Genomic DNA, 19,160 nt, shown 5'->3' on the forward strand with positions numbered 1-19,160 from the left:
CTCCCATATCTACCACCAGGTAATTAACGACCATCAAGGCCAGCTCTGCGAAGGACGCCGGGTGATGCTGTTCCTCCCACTTTTCCCACCTCCCCCCATCTCGACGCCACAGCGTGTTGATAACTATGGGGAGGTCGTGGAAGAGGTCCGCCTCAGGGTGCATCAACCAGTCCCATATTTCCTGGGATGGTGGTGAAGGCGGTGATGTAGGAAGTGGTGGGGTGGCTGCCGAGGACGGGGTTTGCAGCTGCTCCTGGTCCCGATTGTGGGGGCATCCTGCCCAGTTGTGGCCATCCACCTCACAGTACCCACACCAGTCAGCTGGTAGCCCATCTGGACAGGACCTCCACCGATGATCCTCCTTCCCGCACCAGGAACACCACGGGAAGAGCCTCGCTGGGTCCTCCAGCTGGGGTGGCTGTTGTTGCAGCAGCCTACATTTCTTCGGCTGCTGCATCTCCTGCCTTTGCCGCTGTCTGCTCTTCTTCCCCATTTAAATTAAGGTTTCCAAAGAAAATAACTCCCAAAATTCAAAAAAAAAAAAATAATACTGCTCTGAGCCTCCAGGTGGCGCTATCCCGTTTCTGACACCAACTGTGACAGGATTGACCGAGGTTTGAGACTCAGAGACAGTATAAAGTTCAAAAATAAAGTTTTAATAAACAAAAATACAAAATAAACCAGCACAAGGGCCAAACAAAGAGATTTAAACACAAAATAAACACACAAAACAAAAACTTACAAAATAAAGTTTCCAGGCTGGGCGTTGCCTTCACTGGAACAGAAAAACAGCACATACAAACACACTCTTGCTTCTGGAACTCTCTTTCTCCTCTCTCCCCAACCAGGGCCTCTCCCCTGGCTTTTATCCCCTGTGGCTGGAGCCCAATTATTCAATAATTGCTAATTAGTCAATTAGGGCTCCAGCCACATTCTCACATGTTTTCCTGGCAGGGAGGAATTTTAACCCCCTCCCTGCCAGTCCCAACCATGATCATAAAGACGGGGCAGTACCCCGTCACAGGGTGCTCCCTCCAGTCCAGGGCAGGCTTGAGGCACAGAGACTGAACTGCTCCCTCCCCCCATCCCTCACCCCTCTAAGAGAAAGGGTGCTACCTCCAGTCCAGGGCAGGCTTGAGGCACAGAGACTGAACTGCTCCCTCCCACCATCCCTCACCCCCCTAAGAGAAAGGGTGCTCCCTCCAGTCCAGGGCAGGCTTGAGGCACAGAGACTGAACTGCTCCCTCCCACTAAGAAACAGAAAGAGTGCTCCCTCCTAACAAGGATACAGATTTACAGTATATGCTCACACAGCTGCTTCACTAAGGAATACAAACTTGTTATGTGACTGACTCATGTGGTAGAAAATTCACAATACAAGGTATTCTCGACAATGTTAAGAACACATACTTTAATGTAAGAACTTGTATTGTTCCACCCTGTAACTGTTTGTACTTTTCCACTCTGTATCTTATTCTTGCAACAAATAGCTACGTGCAGAATAATGCTGCTGTCAGCGAGGGGGGTAACCACAGCATCCTGTCTGCTAAATGTGAACGTTGACAGGTGGCAACCGATTGCAGAATTTTTGAACCACCCTTTTGACCGTCTGTTCTACTAAAAATATGTTCTCTGTCTCCTCTGTATGCAAGAGTTTCGCTCAAGTTGTTACATGCCCAACTGTCACTTAGACAGTTTGCCGAGGTACCTATAAATATCCAAGCTAGGCAGAGCTATGTGGGCTTGTTCTCTAACTGACTCTGCACTGAGTGTTGTGACTAGCTCCAGGTTTGCAAATCTTAATAAAGCTTGCTGTTTGAGAATCTACAGTCTCTCTTCCTTTCAATAGAATTTCCACGACACTCGGCTCATAAGAACTTCAGTGACGTATATATTATGTTTAAATACGTTATTTATCCGACATCGACGTGCAGCTATAAACTGCTCAGAAGTCCGCAGACTCGTTGAGGAGGGGGCTCACCTTTCACAGGTAACAGATCATAATAATAATACTGCTAGATAGATTTACATTCTTTAGATATTTACAAATATTAATACTTGCTTACTGGGATCTGAATAAATGTTAGAATTCTGTATTAAATGTGTTTTAAAAGCCATATAAATTGCCTTGGCAGTCTGCAAAATGCATGTTTTTCATTGAATATAACTGAAAAATATAACTGAAAAATGAATCGGATAATGATACATTAATTTCAATTACAGTGTTTTTTTTTATTTAACAATAAAAATCAAATACGTTTTTATAAATCAACATGTTCACATAATATTTTCAGTTATAATATATTACTGTTATAAATAAAAGTTTAAAATACAATTCAACACCTCGTTTGTATCTACGCTTGTGTCTGTTGCCTTGCAGGGACTGCACTTTCCTCCCTAGGTAATATGGCCGGCGGTTTGCAGGCTGCCTCTCGGAGTGATTGTACAGGCGCGTCCTATCTATTCCTATCCTATCTATAATGTTTTCATGTCTCTGTTTCAGACACAGCGTCGTTTCAAAGAGAATAAGAACAACAGTCAGAAGTTAAAAACCTGACCGAGCCCCGCAGAGTTGTTCTTCACTTATTTAAATGGTGTTGGGCACTCGTTGACGATTCAGAAAGTAAGTTCCATGTTGTTTTTAATTCATGTTTCGTTGTTTGCGACGCAGTGGTGTTGCAGATCCTGAATGAACAAGCCATGGCGAGCCTCCTCAGCAAGACCGATTCAATTAACATTCAACTCAGACCTGTGACAGAAAATCTAACGGGACAGGAAGCCTCTGCCTGCTGCTATATTATTACTGTTAGCCGCGGGTTTTTCAGCACGGCCAATTTTGTGCTCTCCTAGTCAATGTCTGGACTAAATCCCGACTGAACTGAACAGCTACTGTACGAAACTACACGTGATTGTAGATTCATATTGAATATAAACTACATGAAAACGCATTGCGCGCTGAGAAATAAGCACGTCTGTCTGTGTTAATGACTTTATAAAACAATGTTCTTGATTACAATAGTACTTTTTAAAAATGTTATCTTGTTTTTACTGCAGGTGCCTTAAACTAAATGATACAGACGCGGTTGTTTTAAACTAAATGATACAGACGCGGTTGTTTTAAACTAAATGATATAGACGCGGTTGTTTTAAACTAAATGATATAGACGCGGTTGTTTTAAACTAAATGATACAGACGCGGTTGTTTTAAACTAAATGATATAGACGCGGTTGTTTTAAACTAAATGATATAGACGCGGTTGTTTTAAACTAAATGATATAGACGCGGTTGTTTTAAACTAAATGATACAGACGCGGTTGTTTTAAACTAAATGATATAGACGCGGTTGTTTTAAACTAAATGATATAGACGCGGTTGTTTTAAACTAAATGATACAGACGCGGTTGTTTCTGTTATTTTGACAAAAAGTATTTAGAGTGTATCACGCTGCAGGAAGTGGATGAAAACCGGTGTAGGTGCAGAACGTGGTACATCATCAGAATGTGGTACTGGTACCAAAACTTGACGCGTGTGATATCAAAAAATGGTACGCTGTCAATGTTGTGATTGACTGCTGCACAAATCAGTAGGAACAAGACAAACTGTAGTTTACACACAGAATCCTACATGTTTACAATGTTAGATAACACAAGCTGTTGCTCATCAGTTAGTCACATATATTTGCTGAGCTGTGGAAAAAATAATAATTTAAAAATTAGGCCAAACTCAGTACATGGTACCCTGTTCAGATGGCCGTTCACTTGTTTTCTGAGGTAAATCATCTGCACATGCCTGGGTAAGCGCAGTACATGGTGTACCATTGTTAGGAGGGATCACAGTACAAAGTATTGCATTATAAAATATCACATTACAGAATATCATAATACAGGTAAGAGCAGTTATGAACGTACAGTCAGATCAAATTCAAGTAAGAGCAGAATAAAGAATGCAGTAAAGAGCGAGTTCCACTGAGAGCAGCTAAAACAGTAAATATCTGCTTACATGAGTAAAGTCCAGTAAGAACACGTAGTAAGAATGATACATGGATGAGAATGATTTCAAATAAGAGCAATTACAAACAAAAGTGAGTACGGTTACCTATAAGAGTAAAACCAGATACAAGACATGGGAAGTAGTTAGAGTTAGGAGCAGTAGTTGAATGCAGCGAGGTATGGAGCAGTTCAGTGCAAGTACATGCTGATGCAAGTACTGGTACAATTGGGTGCCATCTAGTCCAGTATAGTGGAGAGTTGTGAGGTTTACAGATGCTGTCTGAACAGGTGTGTCTTGAAGAGGTGCCAGAAGGTGGTCAGGGACTGAGCAGTCCTGATATCCATAGGTAGGTTGTTACACAACTGGGAGGCAAGGTTGAAGATGTAGGGGGCTCTGGAGGCAGAGGGGGGGGGGGGGGGTACAGCTAATCTGCCAGAGGTGGAGGTGGCGAGCAGGGGGTGCAGGGGAAATGATAGTCTGGAGATAGGAGAGAGCAGAAAGGTCAACACAGAGATAGGTGAGTACAAGAGTTTTGAATTGGATGCGAGCAGCGATAGGGAGCCAGTGCAGAGAACAGAGCAGCGGTGTAGCGTGGGAGAAACGAGGAAGGGAAAAGACAAGGCGAGCAGCAGAGTTTTGGATGAGCAGGAGCGGACGGATAACGGAAGCAGGGAGGCCAGCCAGGAAAGAGTTGCAGTAGTCAAGGCGGGACAGTACCAGGGCATGGAGCTGTGTGGAGTAGCCATTGAGGAAGGGGCGAATTCTGTATATGAAGCTGAGGAAGAAGCGACAGGAAACGTGCCAGAGTAGAGATGTGCTGAGAGTAGGAGAGGGAGGGGTCGAGGGTGACACCGAGGTTCTTGGTGGATTCAAGAGGAATAGAGATAGAGAGATCAGCGGTGGGGGAGGAAGAGGGGGAGGTCTGATTTGGAGAGGTAGAGATACTGGAGGAAATGTCGGTCAGAGGGGTGAAAGGAGAGGAAGATTTGCACTGGGACCTTTGCTGGAATGTCGGAATGCCTGATCACCATATATACAGTGCCTTGCAAAAGTATTCAGACCCCTGACCAATTCTCTCATATTACTGAATTACAAATGGTACGTTGAAATTTCGTTCTGTTTGATATTTTATTTTAAAACACTGAAACTCAAAATCAATTATTGTAAGGTGACGTTGGTTTTATGTTGGGAAATATTTTTAAGAAAAATAAAAAACTGAATACAGTACTCCCCCTGTGCCAGGCAGAAATAAATGCAAGAACCAAACAAAACCAATGGGAACACAATCCTAAGGGAAGGTTTTATTAGGATATAAAGCCAAAGGTTAGATTAGGGAGTGGAATATTTAGAGGGGAATTGAACTGGGTGGAAGAAACTATAATGAAGTGTAGGAAAATAAATCTGACAAATGATTTTTTTAAATCAAAAATACTTTATGTATAAACAAAAATAATGTTAATACAATCGTATAAACATTAGATACAAGCTAGCAAAGACGCGCAGGTCACAGCTTGCCCTGATGTATACGTTTGTATCGTAACACAGACGTCCGTGGAGTCAAATCACAGAATTGACTGATGATTCAAACAAAAACATTACATTAAATACTATGAATATATCAGCATTTCCACCCCATTTCTTATACTCTCTTCCGATCAGTATGGATCCACCCTGCGATCACACACCTTCAACACACCTCCTGGGAAGAGGGGGGGGGGGGGGGGGAACTCGCCCAAATCTATCACATTCTACAGTGCGTCACATTTAAGCATTTTACTGACTATCTTAACCAAATCTGTTAGAAACTGTTTCAAACAAGTCCTTTTTTTGTGGTGTTCTGAAATAACGGGATACAATAATACAGGCCTGTGAACAGCAAACTGGATGTAAGTCGTCAGCGTTTCTGATTTGCTCAATACCTGATGCTGAGGACGCCTTGCTTCTGTGCTTTAAAAATGCCTGTGATCAGAATGTGCCTGAATCTGGAATCACTATGAGACACACCCTGAGGAATGAGCACAGCAGCTGGGACATGCACATTTCAACAGCAGTTCATTTGCCATGTATACTTTTTAAAAGCTCACTTACAGCTGTATTTTCAATAGAATGCACAGTATTTACATTGATATGCTTTTCATTGTACTGTAATTGAGATTTGATTTCAGTCTTCCTGCAACTTCAGTAAAAACTCACAGTCTGGCCTGGACCTCTGATAAAAAAAGAATTACTGATGAGACCCATTTTTTTGCTGGTCCCTTGACATTCATATTAATGAGAGTTGATTGTGTATATATTAGGGATGGGAATTGTGAGTAATTTAGTCCTCGAGCGTTAAGTATTTGGCACTCAATCCTAATGCCAGACAATATTATTCAACATATGCGCCTGTGGCAATGTGCCCCGCCCCTGTGTGCATATTATGTGTTGTATGTTGCGTGCGTGTGTTAATGTTGGTGTATAGTCATTGGTACACGGGATATAAACGGGTCTGTGTTTCACGTGTATTTAAAAAGGTAGATTTGTATTTAGGCACGAGGAGAGCACAAATCACTTCACGTGCTGGTTAAATGTAATAAGTGAGCACGGGGTTGCACAGAATTAATTCACGTGCTGGGATTCAAGTGAATAATTAATTAGTAATTGAATCCCAGCACAACAGTATATATAGAGACACGTAGCATTCAGTCGGGGTTGGGTGTTCGAGAGTGGAGAACGGGTGAGAGACAAGGAGAACGTAAAGTAAAATAAAATAGTAATCTAGAAGTGTTTGTACTCACCGTGTTTGTTTGTCTCTCCGTGCACCGTTTGTTAAGTGTTTAGTACGTTTTGTTTGTCTATTTATTTTGGCGCAAGTGCCGTGTCCTGTGTTTTTGTTTCAAACCTTTTATTTTCTGTACTGTTTATTAAATGCTGAGCGAAAGCATTCGCTCAGCTTCACCAAACCACACCTCTCTGTCTGTTTATTTCCTGCTTCTGGTCTGACGCCACCCACTCCGGCCATCTTTGTGACAGCGCCACATAAATGACCACAAGTTAAGGTGAACATATGGCTTCATGGTCACCGGGACAAATTACTAAGATGAATATTGTTGCTTAATTACTGTGGGAATCAAACAAGTAATACATATCAGCTGTTCACTATTCCTCCCTCTGTACATATCAGCTGTTCACTATTCCTCCCTCTGTACAGATCAGCTGTTCACTATTCCTCCCTCTGTACAGATCAGCTGTTCACTATTCCTCCCTCTGTACAGATCAGCTGTTCACTATTCCTCGATCAGAGGGAGTGAACAACTGGAATCGATCATTTAAATTAATTAAAATAAAAATATATGTTTGATAAGCATTTTATTCCTTATTATTATTATTATTATTATTATTATTATTATTATTATTATTATTATTATTATTATTATTATTATTATTGCTGTGTAGTGTAATTAAGGTGTAATGCTTAATTTCCACGTTAATCTCTTAGTTTAAGGGTATCTTTAAAATCCTGTCCTGTCTCAGTGTCCCGATGACCATGGAGTAATCTAGTCTCCCTGCCAGTCCTATTTCTAAATGCTAATGTAACACACAATTAAATAATAGGTTAAGTACTGAGTGACATTTGCTTTCAGGTAGAGTTAATTGTATCTTAGGCAAGTCTTACTAGATAAATGTCTGCGTATTCTAATTGAACTAACGTACACAAACTGTTACACACAAAGCCTGGCCTGCCTGTTTAAGATGTAACTCGAAAGCCCTGCAAATAGCAGATCCAATGAACAAACAAATACAACTTGTCTTAAATATTCCTGGATGTTCGATCAAAAATCCCAGAAAAAACCCATTCATCTAGTATAGGGAGGAGTTGCAATGCTAAATCCATTAACAAAGGTCCATATTTTCACCTGCTCCAAAAATATTTGTAACATTTCAGTCTGCCCAGTACAAAATCCAAATAAATAACAATTGCATCCAAGTTGGTGCAAAAAAACACCATTTAGAAATAAAACAAAAACTATCTTGTAGTATGTGGTTCAGCGGATTAAAAAAAAAAAAGACTTTAACATTGCAGTCTCGTCCAAAAGACAATGTGCAAGAAAAAGTTGAAAGTTCCCCAGACGACACCTCCAGCAGGAAGAACTGGAGCGCTGGCCGCCCGCCCATGAAACCTGCCCGCTATCAATCATTCTGCTGCAGACTCGAGGAGCCCTTCCTCTTTATAACTGAAGTGGTCTACACATTAAGAGTGTGAACCCAGTAAGGTGGTACACGTGAATACAAATATATTGAACTTCCATTCATGAAGAGATGTTATTTAAATGTGAGTCCTGGAGTAATACATGAGTGCTCGAGTTATTATAATTATTTAGAGTACTCTTACCCCGGGGTTCCCAGCTCTGGTCCTGGTCACCCCCTGTGCCTGCTGGTTTTCATTCCAACTTAACCACACCCTTCATTGAACTGATCATTTGCTTAATTAGACCTGTTTAATTGTTGCAGAGTTCAAGTTACTTATAAAATGGTATAGGTAACTTGAAATATTTAACTGTTAACAGCTGAAAACAATTAAAAAGGTCTAATTAAGTAAATTAATGCTCTAACCCACCCCTAGTATATATAATATATAAAAAAAGTAACTATAACAAAACTGAAACAAATATACCAGAACAGTGTGCACAAAATAATTCTACCATGACTGAAGCTGCTCGTCAGTTTGACTGACAGCAATAGGTCTGTGACAGGCCTCTAGACCCCGCCCTTTAAAGGCACAGCCAATCGAATGAGTGCGTGATTGGACAGTTCCAGGCTTGTTAACAAAGCAAGTCTGTGATGGAGGGAGGATTTGTTTATTTCCTTTTCATGCATGATTCTGATTGGCTGCCTCGTGTGTTCGTCGACATGAAAGCACAATGCAAAGTCTAGTCTAGATCTGCCAGTCTGGTCTTATGGAAGCCTTCTCTCTCCTATCTGTTCAGTACAAATGCTTTAATTCACAGAAACACTGTATATAGAATGGTGCTCGCCTGGTGTTCTCTCTGCCTCGCTTCTCACACGCTACTCCACTGGCTCCCGATCACCGCTCGCATCCAGTTCAAGACTCTTGTACTCGCCTACAGATGCCTCGACCAGACTGCACCCAGCTACCTCCAGACCTTCATCTCTCCCTACACCCCCACTCGACCTCTCCGCTCCGCCTGCACTAGAAGACTGGCTCTACCTCCGCTACGCTCCCCTGCCTCCAGAGCCCGCTCCTTCTCCACCCTCGCCCTGCAGTGGTGGAATGACCTTCCTACAGATGCCAGGACTGCCCAGTCCCTGACCATCTTCCGGCGCCTCCTCAAGACTCCCCTCTTCAGACAGCACCTGTAGAAACTCCTTTTCCCTCTGGACACTTATCACTCTTCCTTAATGCGCTTTACTTGCTCTTATCTGTTCCTTATTTTACTGCATTTAATCCTGTACTTTAGAGTACTGTAATCTGCCACTAGTGTTAATCAATCTGTGATTAACACAACTGTGATTCTTGAAATGTATTTTTGTTTACGACTGTTCCTTCAATAGTAAAGCCACTCCTGCTGTAATGCCAGATTGTGTCTGTCCCTTGAATGTCCTTCATAACACTGTATTTAAATAAATCAATGATTTTCTTTTATCGGCAGCTACTAAACAGAATCCCGTGTGCTGCCATGGACAGTGTGAAGATGGAATCTGTCCTGATTAAAGAGGAGTTCCCTGAACTTGAACTTGTCCCCATTAGAGTGGAGTTCTCTGGGCTGGCTTCCCTCCCCATTAAACAGGAGCTCTGTGAGATGCAATGTGACAGCAGTCAGCCAGAGGTCTCTGAGATTAAAGCTGAGCACAATGACCTGGAGATCCCCCAGACAGAAGAACCCCTTCCTGTTAAACAAGAAGAGGTGCTGGAAACTGTCCGTATTAAACAGGAGCCCCCTGAAGTAGAGTTTGAGCACATGGAACCAGTGAAGGAAGAATCCGAGGACTTCAAACCAAACATCCCTGAGCTGGAGCCTGTACGCCTGCGGGAGTGTAGCGTGGTGCTGGAGAGAATCTGCGTGAGAGAGCAAGGCGCTGGAGAGGAAGGCTCTCCCAACAGCATGCAAGGAGGTGGAAAGGAAGACGGGTGCTCCCATTCAGAATGCAGTCTAGCAGGTGAGTGACTCCCAGTAGCTGTGACATTGTCATTCTAGATTGCGTGAAATCCACAGTGTGGTTGAGAGGGAGGGAGCATATTGGTTAGATTACTTTTAAAACCTGTCCAATCAGAATACTGATCTAAAAATGACTAATCCTTTTGAACACTTTAAAAGTAAATGGTATTTACTCTGGTCCCTCCGCAGTCAGATACGCGACGGATTACTCGATTTGTATTTGATTTACCCCAAGATTTGGAAAAACTCCTAAAATACCATAAGAGAGATATAATTGTAATCTAATGCTGATGTATTTGTAATTTGGGTTTGTCAGGGGCAATAGACCTGAAACATTACAGGAGAACTTCACAGTCAGATTTTGATCCCAGGGCTCGGTTTCACCAGCATCAGTCTTTACTGACTTTGCTTTCACACAGAAAGGCTTTAAGTTTAACTTTGCATTTTTAAACTGGTGTAACCCAGAGCAAACCCCACAGCTAAAATGCACACACTTTAATCCAGGGGTTCCAAACAGCACCACCTTCAGGCCGCGGGTGCAATGACATTCTATGTGTTTTTTTCTATTAATAACGATAAGCAGCCGTCGGCAGCAGCTGTAATTATAGAAAAATAAAGTGTAGCAAGGGAGTATCGGCGGACTGTCAATCAAAGCAGAAATTCACAAATCGGAGCTAACAGATTGCCTTCTTGTAGGCGGGATGTAGAGCGAGAGCTCTGACAATAGGGCGGTGTTGAGGTCATGTGATCGCTCTGCTGGGAGATGTAAAGATTGTGTTCAGTATTCATAACATTACAATATGTCGAATCCGCCACCAAAGAATACGTTTTGCAAAGTATTTTCATACGTTTTGCAAACTTTGTATTTAATCATATCCTGATGTAACTATCACTATTTAATCATATCCTGATGTAACTATCACTATTATCTGCTGTATTATTGAATTGTGGTTTGTCACACTTGAACAAAAATTATTGTATTTCTTGCTCTTATTGTATTACTTGTATTGTAACACTTGAATGTATTTGTATTTGCTTGCGATTGTAAGTCGCCCTGGATAAGGGCGTCTGCTAAGAAATAAATAATAATAATAATAATAATAATAATAATAATAATAATAATAATAATAATAATAATAATAATAATAAAGTATAAAGAACAGAAAAGGCAGCTGCAGGAGTTTGAATGCATTTGTACCGCGGGCTCAGATTTGAGGAGCTGGAATGGGTTTTTTTCTTTTGTAGAAACGTTTCCATACTAACTTTTATAATAACATTCATTTACAATTGATGCCAATGATGAATACGTTTTTGTCACTAAGTAGCTATTAACATTTAAAATATTGCGTGCTTTGATGTATGTTTCAATATTAACTAAATCAAGTTATGAATCAAACTGATAAGTCTTGTTGCATGTCGGTAATTGATTTATTAAAATGTTTGGTTATACTGCTATTTTATACAGACGTCTTAAAATAACGCTAGAATATTTTTTGTTGAAACATAATAATAATTACACCGTGTAACAATTTATTTATTTTTTTTTGGTTCCTGGGTAGTAAGTGTTATTTCCTAAAATGTTTTTTGGCTGATTTCAGATTTCGCTGCAGGTGGATTTATTGTAAGTTTTCTTTTGGTTAAGTGGCGCAGCTGCACTCTGATTTTTTGTTGTATTTGGTTGTACAGAGTAGTTGCGAAAAAAGTAACTTCTGCAAGGCTCTCTTTTCCTTTTGTATTGTATGCGTGACAGTTATCATATGAGGTGACGGCTGGACGTTTTAGTTGCACAGTGTTCAGAAATTAGGATTTAAGAGTCATGTTCTTGTGCATGTTGTACTGGTTTTACTCAAAAGTGATTCCTGTTCAGGTATTTATGAATGGGAATAATAAGAGACATGCACTTTATTGTTTGATAACCAAGAAAAATAACCGCATTTCTAGAATTTTCAATTATACAAAGGTACCTAATTTAAAAGATTGATAAAAACGTCTGTTTAATCTTTGCAATTTATTGTATTCACTAAAATTAAAGTGTTTGAATTTTTAACTCTGTGCATATTCTATGTGATTTCCATCTTTCACATTATTTATTCAAATGAATAAAGCACAGTTTAGATTAGCTTTATTTATAATGTTACAGGTTTAAACATAGAAAATGTTTTTAATTTGACATTTTCCCAAGGAGTGCTAATAGTGCGCCGCAGCGCCTGATGCAGCTGAACAGGTGGGCCTCGGGTAAAAAAAATTGAGAACCCCTGCTTTAATCCACTCCTCCACCCAGCCACATGCCCTAAGCCTACAAGCAGCCCCTCTTACTTTCTTTCCTGTTCATATTTTCCAGGTTCCAGTCCAGCAGATAAAGCGAGGGCGGGCGGTGGAGAATATCCTGACTGTGGGAAAGGTTTCACCCAGTTAGGAAACCTGAAAACAAACCAGCAAATTCACACAGGAGAGAAACCGTATCGCTGCTCTGACTGTGGGAAGAGTTTCAGAAATTCAGGAACACTGAAAATACACCAACTAATTCATACAGGAGAGAAACCGTATTTCTGCTCTGACTGTGGGAAGAGTTTCAGAAATTCAGGAACACTGAAAGCACACCAGCAAATTCACACAGGAGAGAAACCGTATTGCTGCTCTGACTGTGGGAAGAGTTTCAGAGAAAGAGGAGCCCTGACAAAACATGAGCGAATTCACACAGGCGAGAAACCGTATTGCTGCTCTGACTGTGGGAAGAGTTTCAGGCATGCAGACTCCCTGAATAAACACCAGCGAATTCATACAGGAGAAAAACCGTATTGCTGCTCTGACTGTGGGAAGAGTTTCAGAGTTTCAGAACAACTGAAAACACACCAGCGAATTCATACAGGAGAGAAACCGTATTGCTGCTCTATCTGTGGGAAGAGTTTCAGTCTGTTTGGACACCTGAAATCACACCATCAAATTCACACAGGAGAGAAACCGTATTGCTGCTCTGACTGTGGGAAGAGTTTCAGGCATGCAGACTCCCTGAATAAACACCAGCGAATTCATACAGGAGAAAAACCGTATCACTGCTCTGACTGTGGGAAGAGTTTCAGAGTTTCAGAACAACTGAAAACACACCAGCGAATTCATACAGGAGAGAAACCATATTGCTGCTCTGACTGTGGGAAGAGTTTCAGTCGGTTTGGACACCTGAAATCACACCATCAGATTCACACAGGAGAGAAACCGTATCGCTGCTCTGACTGTGGGAAGAGTTTCAGGCATGCAGACTCCCTGAATAAACACCAGCTAATTCATACAGGAGAAAAACCGTGTCGCTGCTCTGACTGTGGGAAGAGTTTCAGAGAAAGAGGAACCCTGAGAAATCATGAGCGACTTCATACAGGAGAGAAACCGTATTGCTGCTCTGACTGTGGGAAGAGTTTCAGGCATGCAGACTCCCTGACAAATCATGAGCGAATTCACACAGGAGAGAAACCGTATTGTTGCTCTGACTGTGGGAAGAGTTTCAGAAATTCAGGAACACTGAAAACACACCAGCGAATTCACACAGGAGAGAAACCGTATTGCTGCTCTGACTGTGGGAAGAGTTTCAGTCTGTTAGGAAACCTGAAAAGACACCAGCGAATTCACACAGGAGAGAAACCTGTATTGTTGCTCTGACTGTGGGAAGAGTTTCATAAATTCAGAACTCTGAAAACACACTCGCGAATTCACACAGGAGAGAAATTGTATCAGTGCTCTGACTGTGGAAACAGTTTCAACAAGTTAGGACATCTTCAAACACACCAGTGAATTCACACCGGAGACAAACCCTAAGGACCATGTTCATTGAGAAAGAAACATTACCTTACATCAGCGCTCCAGAGAAGGGTTTGGGTCTGGGAGTAACTTACCCTTTTAACACTGAGAGTAAAATGTTTTTCAGGGGGTAAAATGCAACATTACCTTGAAGTCCTGAGTAATCTCGATAAATACTGTACAATCTTTGATGCTAATGGACAGGCATTAAAAAAAACCCTTCCATTTTAACTGCAGTGTTTCTTTGAACTACAGTACAACCACAGCTCTACAAGGTTCTGTATCGGCTCAGCACATTTTTTTTTCGATGTATCACACTGACTCTGCAAATCAATTACATTATATTTTAACATTAACCTCTTTTGCGATACGGACGTACCTGGCACGTCATGATTAAAAACATGGTTAAAAATGTTTTAAAAAAATCTATCAATCTGGATTGCTGTTTTTTCACTCAGGGTCGCTCATCGAGGAGTTATTACACAACATATTAGGTTGGTTGCTTTAATGTCATTATATTACACAGATAAAATATATTTGATGTGATGCAGTTGTTAAATGTAATTTACAGCCTGTTTGAATGCAAGCAGTGGCCATCTATGGCTTCCACTGGAAACATCCAGAATGAATTTAAAACAGTCTGTGTGTAACTTTTGTTTTCTTTTCAATGAGGATTGATCATAAAAAAAGTTTACCTTTTGATTAGTAGCTGTTTTATCGAGCTGTGCTTCATGAAATCAGCTTTGAAGTTACATACGACTATTTGTCTATGTCTTGTTTTGTTCATGTGACAGAGAGGAAGATACTTCCTGCTCCTGACTGTCATCGTGTGACACCATTGTAATGAACAGAGCGTGTGGGAGCTACTGTATCATCGTGTGACACCATTGTAATGTACAGAGTGTGTGGGAGCTACTGTATCATCGTGTGACACCATTGTAATGTACAGAGCGTGTGGGAGCTACTGTATCATCGTGTGACACCATTGTAATGCACCGAGCGTGTGGGAGCTACTGTACTTCCAACTTTTAAAAAAGTGTTGTAAACCCAGCGATCATAGGGTAAAAATAAACATTAGGAACCGTGTGTTTTTTGTATATAGCTACTCAATGCCATCATGAGAAAGATATCATTGTAATCTAATGCTGAGGAAAAAGATATATTGTAGGGTTTGTCAGGGGAAATAGACCTGAAACATTACAGGAGAACTTCACAGTCAGATTTTGATCCCAGGGCTCAGTTTCACCAGCATCAGTCTTTACTGACTTTGCTTTCACACAGAAAGGCTTTAAGTTTAACTTTGCATTTTTAAACTGGTGTAACACAGAGCAAACCCCACAGCTACAATGCACACACTTTAATCCACTTCACCACCTAGCCACATGCCCTAAAAACTGTATCGCTGCTCTGACTGTGGGAAGAGTTTCAGTCATTCAGGAGACATGAAAAAGCACCAACAAATTCACACTGGAGAGAAACCATTTCGCTGCTCTGACTGTGGGATGAGTTTCAGTCATTCAGGAGACATGAAAAAACACCAACGAATTCACACTGGAGAGAAACCATTTCGCTGCTCTGACTGTGGGATGAGTTTCAGTTACACAGAAGCCCTGAAAGCCCACCAGCAAATGCATATAGGATATAACCTGTATTGCTGCTCTGACTGTGGGAAGAGTTTCAGTTTTTCAGGATACATGAAAAAACACTAGCGAAGTCACACTGGAGAGAAACCATATCTCTGCTCTGACTGTGGGAAGAGTTTCCGTTTTTCAGGAGACATGAAAAAACACCAGAGAATTCACACAGGAGAGAAGCCGTATTGCTGCTCTGACTGTGGGAAGAGTTTCCGTTTGAAAACCAACCTTCATATACACCAACGAATTCACACGGGAGAGAAACCGTGTCACTGCTCTGACTGTGGGAAGATTTTCCGTACTAGAGGCTTCTCTGCTGTCAGTTTAACTCAGGCTGTCAATGCAGTCATAAGAACATAAGAAAGTTTAACAACGAGAGGAGGCCATTCAGTCCATCTTGCTCGTTTGGTTGTTAGTAGAATCTCATCGAGCAGCTTCTTGAAGGATCCCAGGGTGTCAGCTTCAATAACATTACTGGGGAGTTGGTTCCAGACCCTCACAATTCTCTGTGTAAAAAAGTGCCTTCTATTTTCTGTTCTGAATGCCCCTTTATCTAATCTCCATTTGTGACCCCTGGTCCTTGTTTCTTTTTTCAGGTCGAAAAAGTCCCCTGGGTCGACACTGTCAATACCTTTTAGGATTTTGAATGTTTGAATCAGATCACCGCGTAGTCTTCTTTGTTCAAGACTGAAGAGATTCAATTATTTTAGCCTGTCTGCATACGACATGCCTTTTAAACCTGTGATAATTCTGGTCGCTCTTCTTTGCACTCTTTCTAGAGCAGCAATATCCTTTTTGTATCGAGGTGACCAGAACTGAACACAATATTCTAAATGAGGTCTTACTAATGCATTGTAAAGTTTTAACATTACTTCCCTTGCTTTAAATTCAGCACTTTTCACAATATATCCAAGCATCTTGTTGGCCTTTTTTATAGCTTCCCCACATTGTCTAGATGAAGACATTTCCGAGTCAACATAAACTCCTAGGTCTTTTTCATAGATCCCTTCTTCAATTTCAGTATCTCCCATATGATATTTATAATGCACATTTTTATTGCCTGCATGCAATACTTTACACTTTTCTCTATTAAATGTCATTTGCCATCTGTCTGCCCAGTTCTGAATGCTGTCTTGATCATTTTGAATGACCTTTGCTGCTGCAACAGTGTTTGCCACTCCTCCTATTTTTATGTCGTCTGCAAATTTAACAAGTTTGCTTACTATACCAGAATCTAAATCATTAATGTAAATTAATGATTTAGTTACACCACTGGTTACCTTGCTCCATTTTGAGGTTTCTCCTCTAATCAGTACTTTCTGTTTTCTACATGTTAACCACTCCCTAATCCATGTGCATGCATTTCCTTGAATCCTTACTGCATCCCTTCCTTTCTGCATATTCCTGATCCCAGTCATTGCCTGGGAGCGGGAATATGCAGAAAGGAAACTATTCCGCACCTCATCTGATGGACGAGTCAGGAGAAATTGATAACTCAGTGTGGGGAATCAGTATCAGGGTTTAGCATCATAGACTTGAAAATAAATAAATTGATGTAACGAGTATCCCGACCCTGGTTTGTAGCATCCCAGAGAGAAGACTGCACCGTCCTTACTGGGCAACCGTCTGCAGGGTTTTATCCTGTAATCCCTGAATAAAAAAGATCGTGTTGCACCTGGACTCCAAGGTGAGAGGTTGAAGATGAATAATCCTTTGTGCTAGGGTTAGGTTTTCAGTAAGAAGAGAGAGCTACTCATTTAACGCAGATGCAAATTATTTTGGAGCCTTCCCAGGGAAGAAATGTGAATAAAATAAAACATCCTAGTTCAAACAGCTGAGTGTAAAGGATTGTGGGAAATGTATTCACTTGCATCCACATTAGCATCTCTGTTCTGTATTTTAGTGTCGTTTGGGGACTTCAGTTCCCATGATGCATTTCGAGTTGCCATGCTGCTCACACAAATACGTGCGCTCCTTGATGACAAGTGGAGGTGCTGAAAGCGATGGATAATGCAGCACCGTACAAGAAAAAGAAAGATGCTGCTGCAGATTTCAACATTCCCACAAGCACTTTGAAAACCGTTCTGAAATAACGGGATACAATAATACAGGCCTGTGAACAGCAAACTGGATGCAAGTCGTCAGCGTTTCTGATTTGCTCAATACCTGATGCTGAGGACGCCTTGCTTCTGTGCTTTAAAAATGTCTGTGATCAGAATGTGCCTGAATCTGGAATCACTATGAGACACACCCTGAGGAATGAGCACAGCAGCTGGGACATGCACATTTCAACTGCAGTTCATTTGCCATGTATACTTTTTAAAAGCTCACTTACAACTGTAATTACATTTATAATACTTTTCACTGTAGCCGACTGTAATTGAAATTTGATTTCAGTCTCACTGTAACTTCAATACAAACTGACCATATGCATTTGAGACTGCTGATAATCAGAATTACTGATAACACGTTTTTGCTGGTCCCTTGAAATTCATTTTCATGAGAATTGACAGTATGTGTATATCTGGTGAACATGCGCGTCCGCAGTTAGGAACTGGTTTAGGCTGCAATAAGTAAACTATATAACAATATATAACAAGTATCATTACATTTAGATTTGCTTCCCCCAGTCATACAGTTAATAAAGTGTTTTAAAAAACAATCACCATCTCAAATAAACAACCAAAGAACATTCTGCAATGAAATTGAGTTAAAAAAAATGTTTTACTGACTATACCTTACTACTTCTTATCATTTGCATGATGTATTTTAATTGCAAATCTATATACTGCACTATCTCAGTTTTGTTACAGGATACATTAGTTTATCTCTAATGTAATCACAGTTTTATATATACACTGCCCCTGTTCTGAGGCTATATGCCAAATTCTGGACCGCTTTGCTTTTCAGATAACGTCCCAAATTCTGGGCTTTTCTGCTCTTCCGAATTCAGCCGAGTTTATGGGATGTTCTGCTCTTACACATGACAGCCCAGTTTCTAGGTCATACTCTCCCCAAATTTTGTTTTAAGAAGAAACAGAAATCAAATTTAATTTTTTTTTTTAAAGCTTATTTATTTATTACAATGAAGAAACTGCATCACACTGAAATAGATTATTAAAGGTTAATATTAAAATACATTTTTGAGAAGGAATATGGCATTCCAAAAAAAGGACATCTCATTTGCTTATGTAATGTCCATCAATATACAGTCATGTGTAGCGGTTTATCAAACCTCAGTATGAATAGAATGGTGGAATTCAACATATTTTATAAACCTATCACATGCAAATAAATAAATAAAAAATACAAAAAGGCCTATATCTGCTCTTTAGCTTATGGGTTTTAAGAGACCAGTGCCCTTCAACAACTTAACATGGATATTATTGGATTGCATTGGTCAATTACTCCTCATCTATTCCTGATAGTTATACTGTAGGCTAGCGTGAGCAAGATGGCTTGTGGGTGACGTCAGACCAGGAAGAGACACACAGTACTGGGAGGTATGAAGCGCTGTTGGGCGAGTTTATTGCCAATTAAAGATTTAAACAAACAAACAAAACACTTTGCAAAATAATATAGCACGGT

At 40.7% G+C, this 19,160-nt stretch overlaps 1 protein-coding gene across 3 annotated transcripts in view; it reads left to right on the forward strand.

The window, feature by feature from the left end:
- The first annotated feature begins 1,126 nt into the window (after window positions 1-1,126).
- LOC131709117 (zinc finger protein 883-like) overlaps window positions 1,127-19,160 on the forward strand; it is a 35,698-nt gene continuing 17,664 nt past the window's right edge. Inside the window, exons 1-4 of one of the 3 annotated variants that reach the window (XM_059011053.1) lie at window positions 1,127-1,990; window positions 2,504-2,623; window positions 9,643-10,150; window positions 12,491-15,024. In XM_059011053.1, coding sequence (XP_058867036.1) covers window positions 9,670-10,150; window positions 12,491-13,800 — 1,791 coding nt within the window. In that variant the 5' untranslated portion in view covers window positions 1,127-1,990; window positions 2,504-2,623; window positions 9,643-9,669 and the 3' untranslated portion in view covers window positions 13,801-15,024. Of the gene's footprint in view, window positions 1,991-2,503; window positions 2,624-9,099; window positions 9,590-9,642; window positions 10,151-12,490; window positions 15,025-19,160 lie in introns of those variants that run through there. The other 2 variants (XM_059011051.1, XR_009311383.1) reach the window with 2 other exon arrangements.

This window comes from Acipenser ruthenus, chromosome 41 (genome assembly GCF_902713425.1).
Source record: "Acipenser ruthenus chromosome 41, fAciRut3.2 maternal haplotype, whole genome shotgun sequence".
Lineage (NCBI taxonomy): Eukaryota > Metazoa > Chordata > Actinopteri > Acipenseriformes > Acipenseridae > Acipenser > Acipenser ruthenus.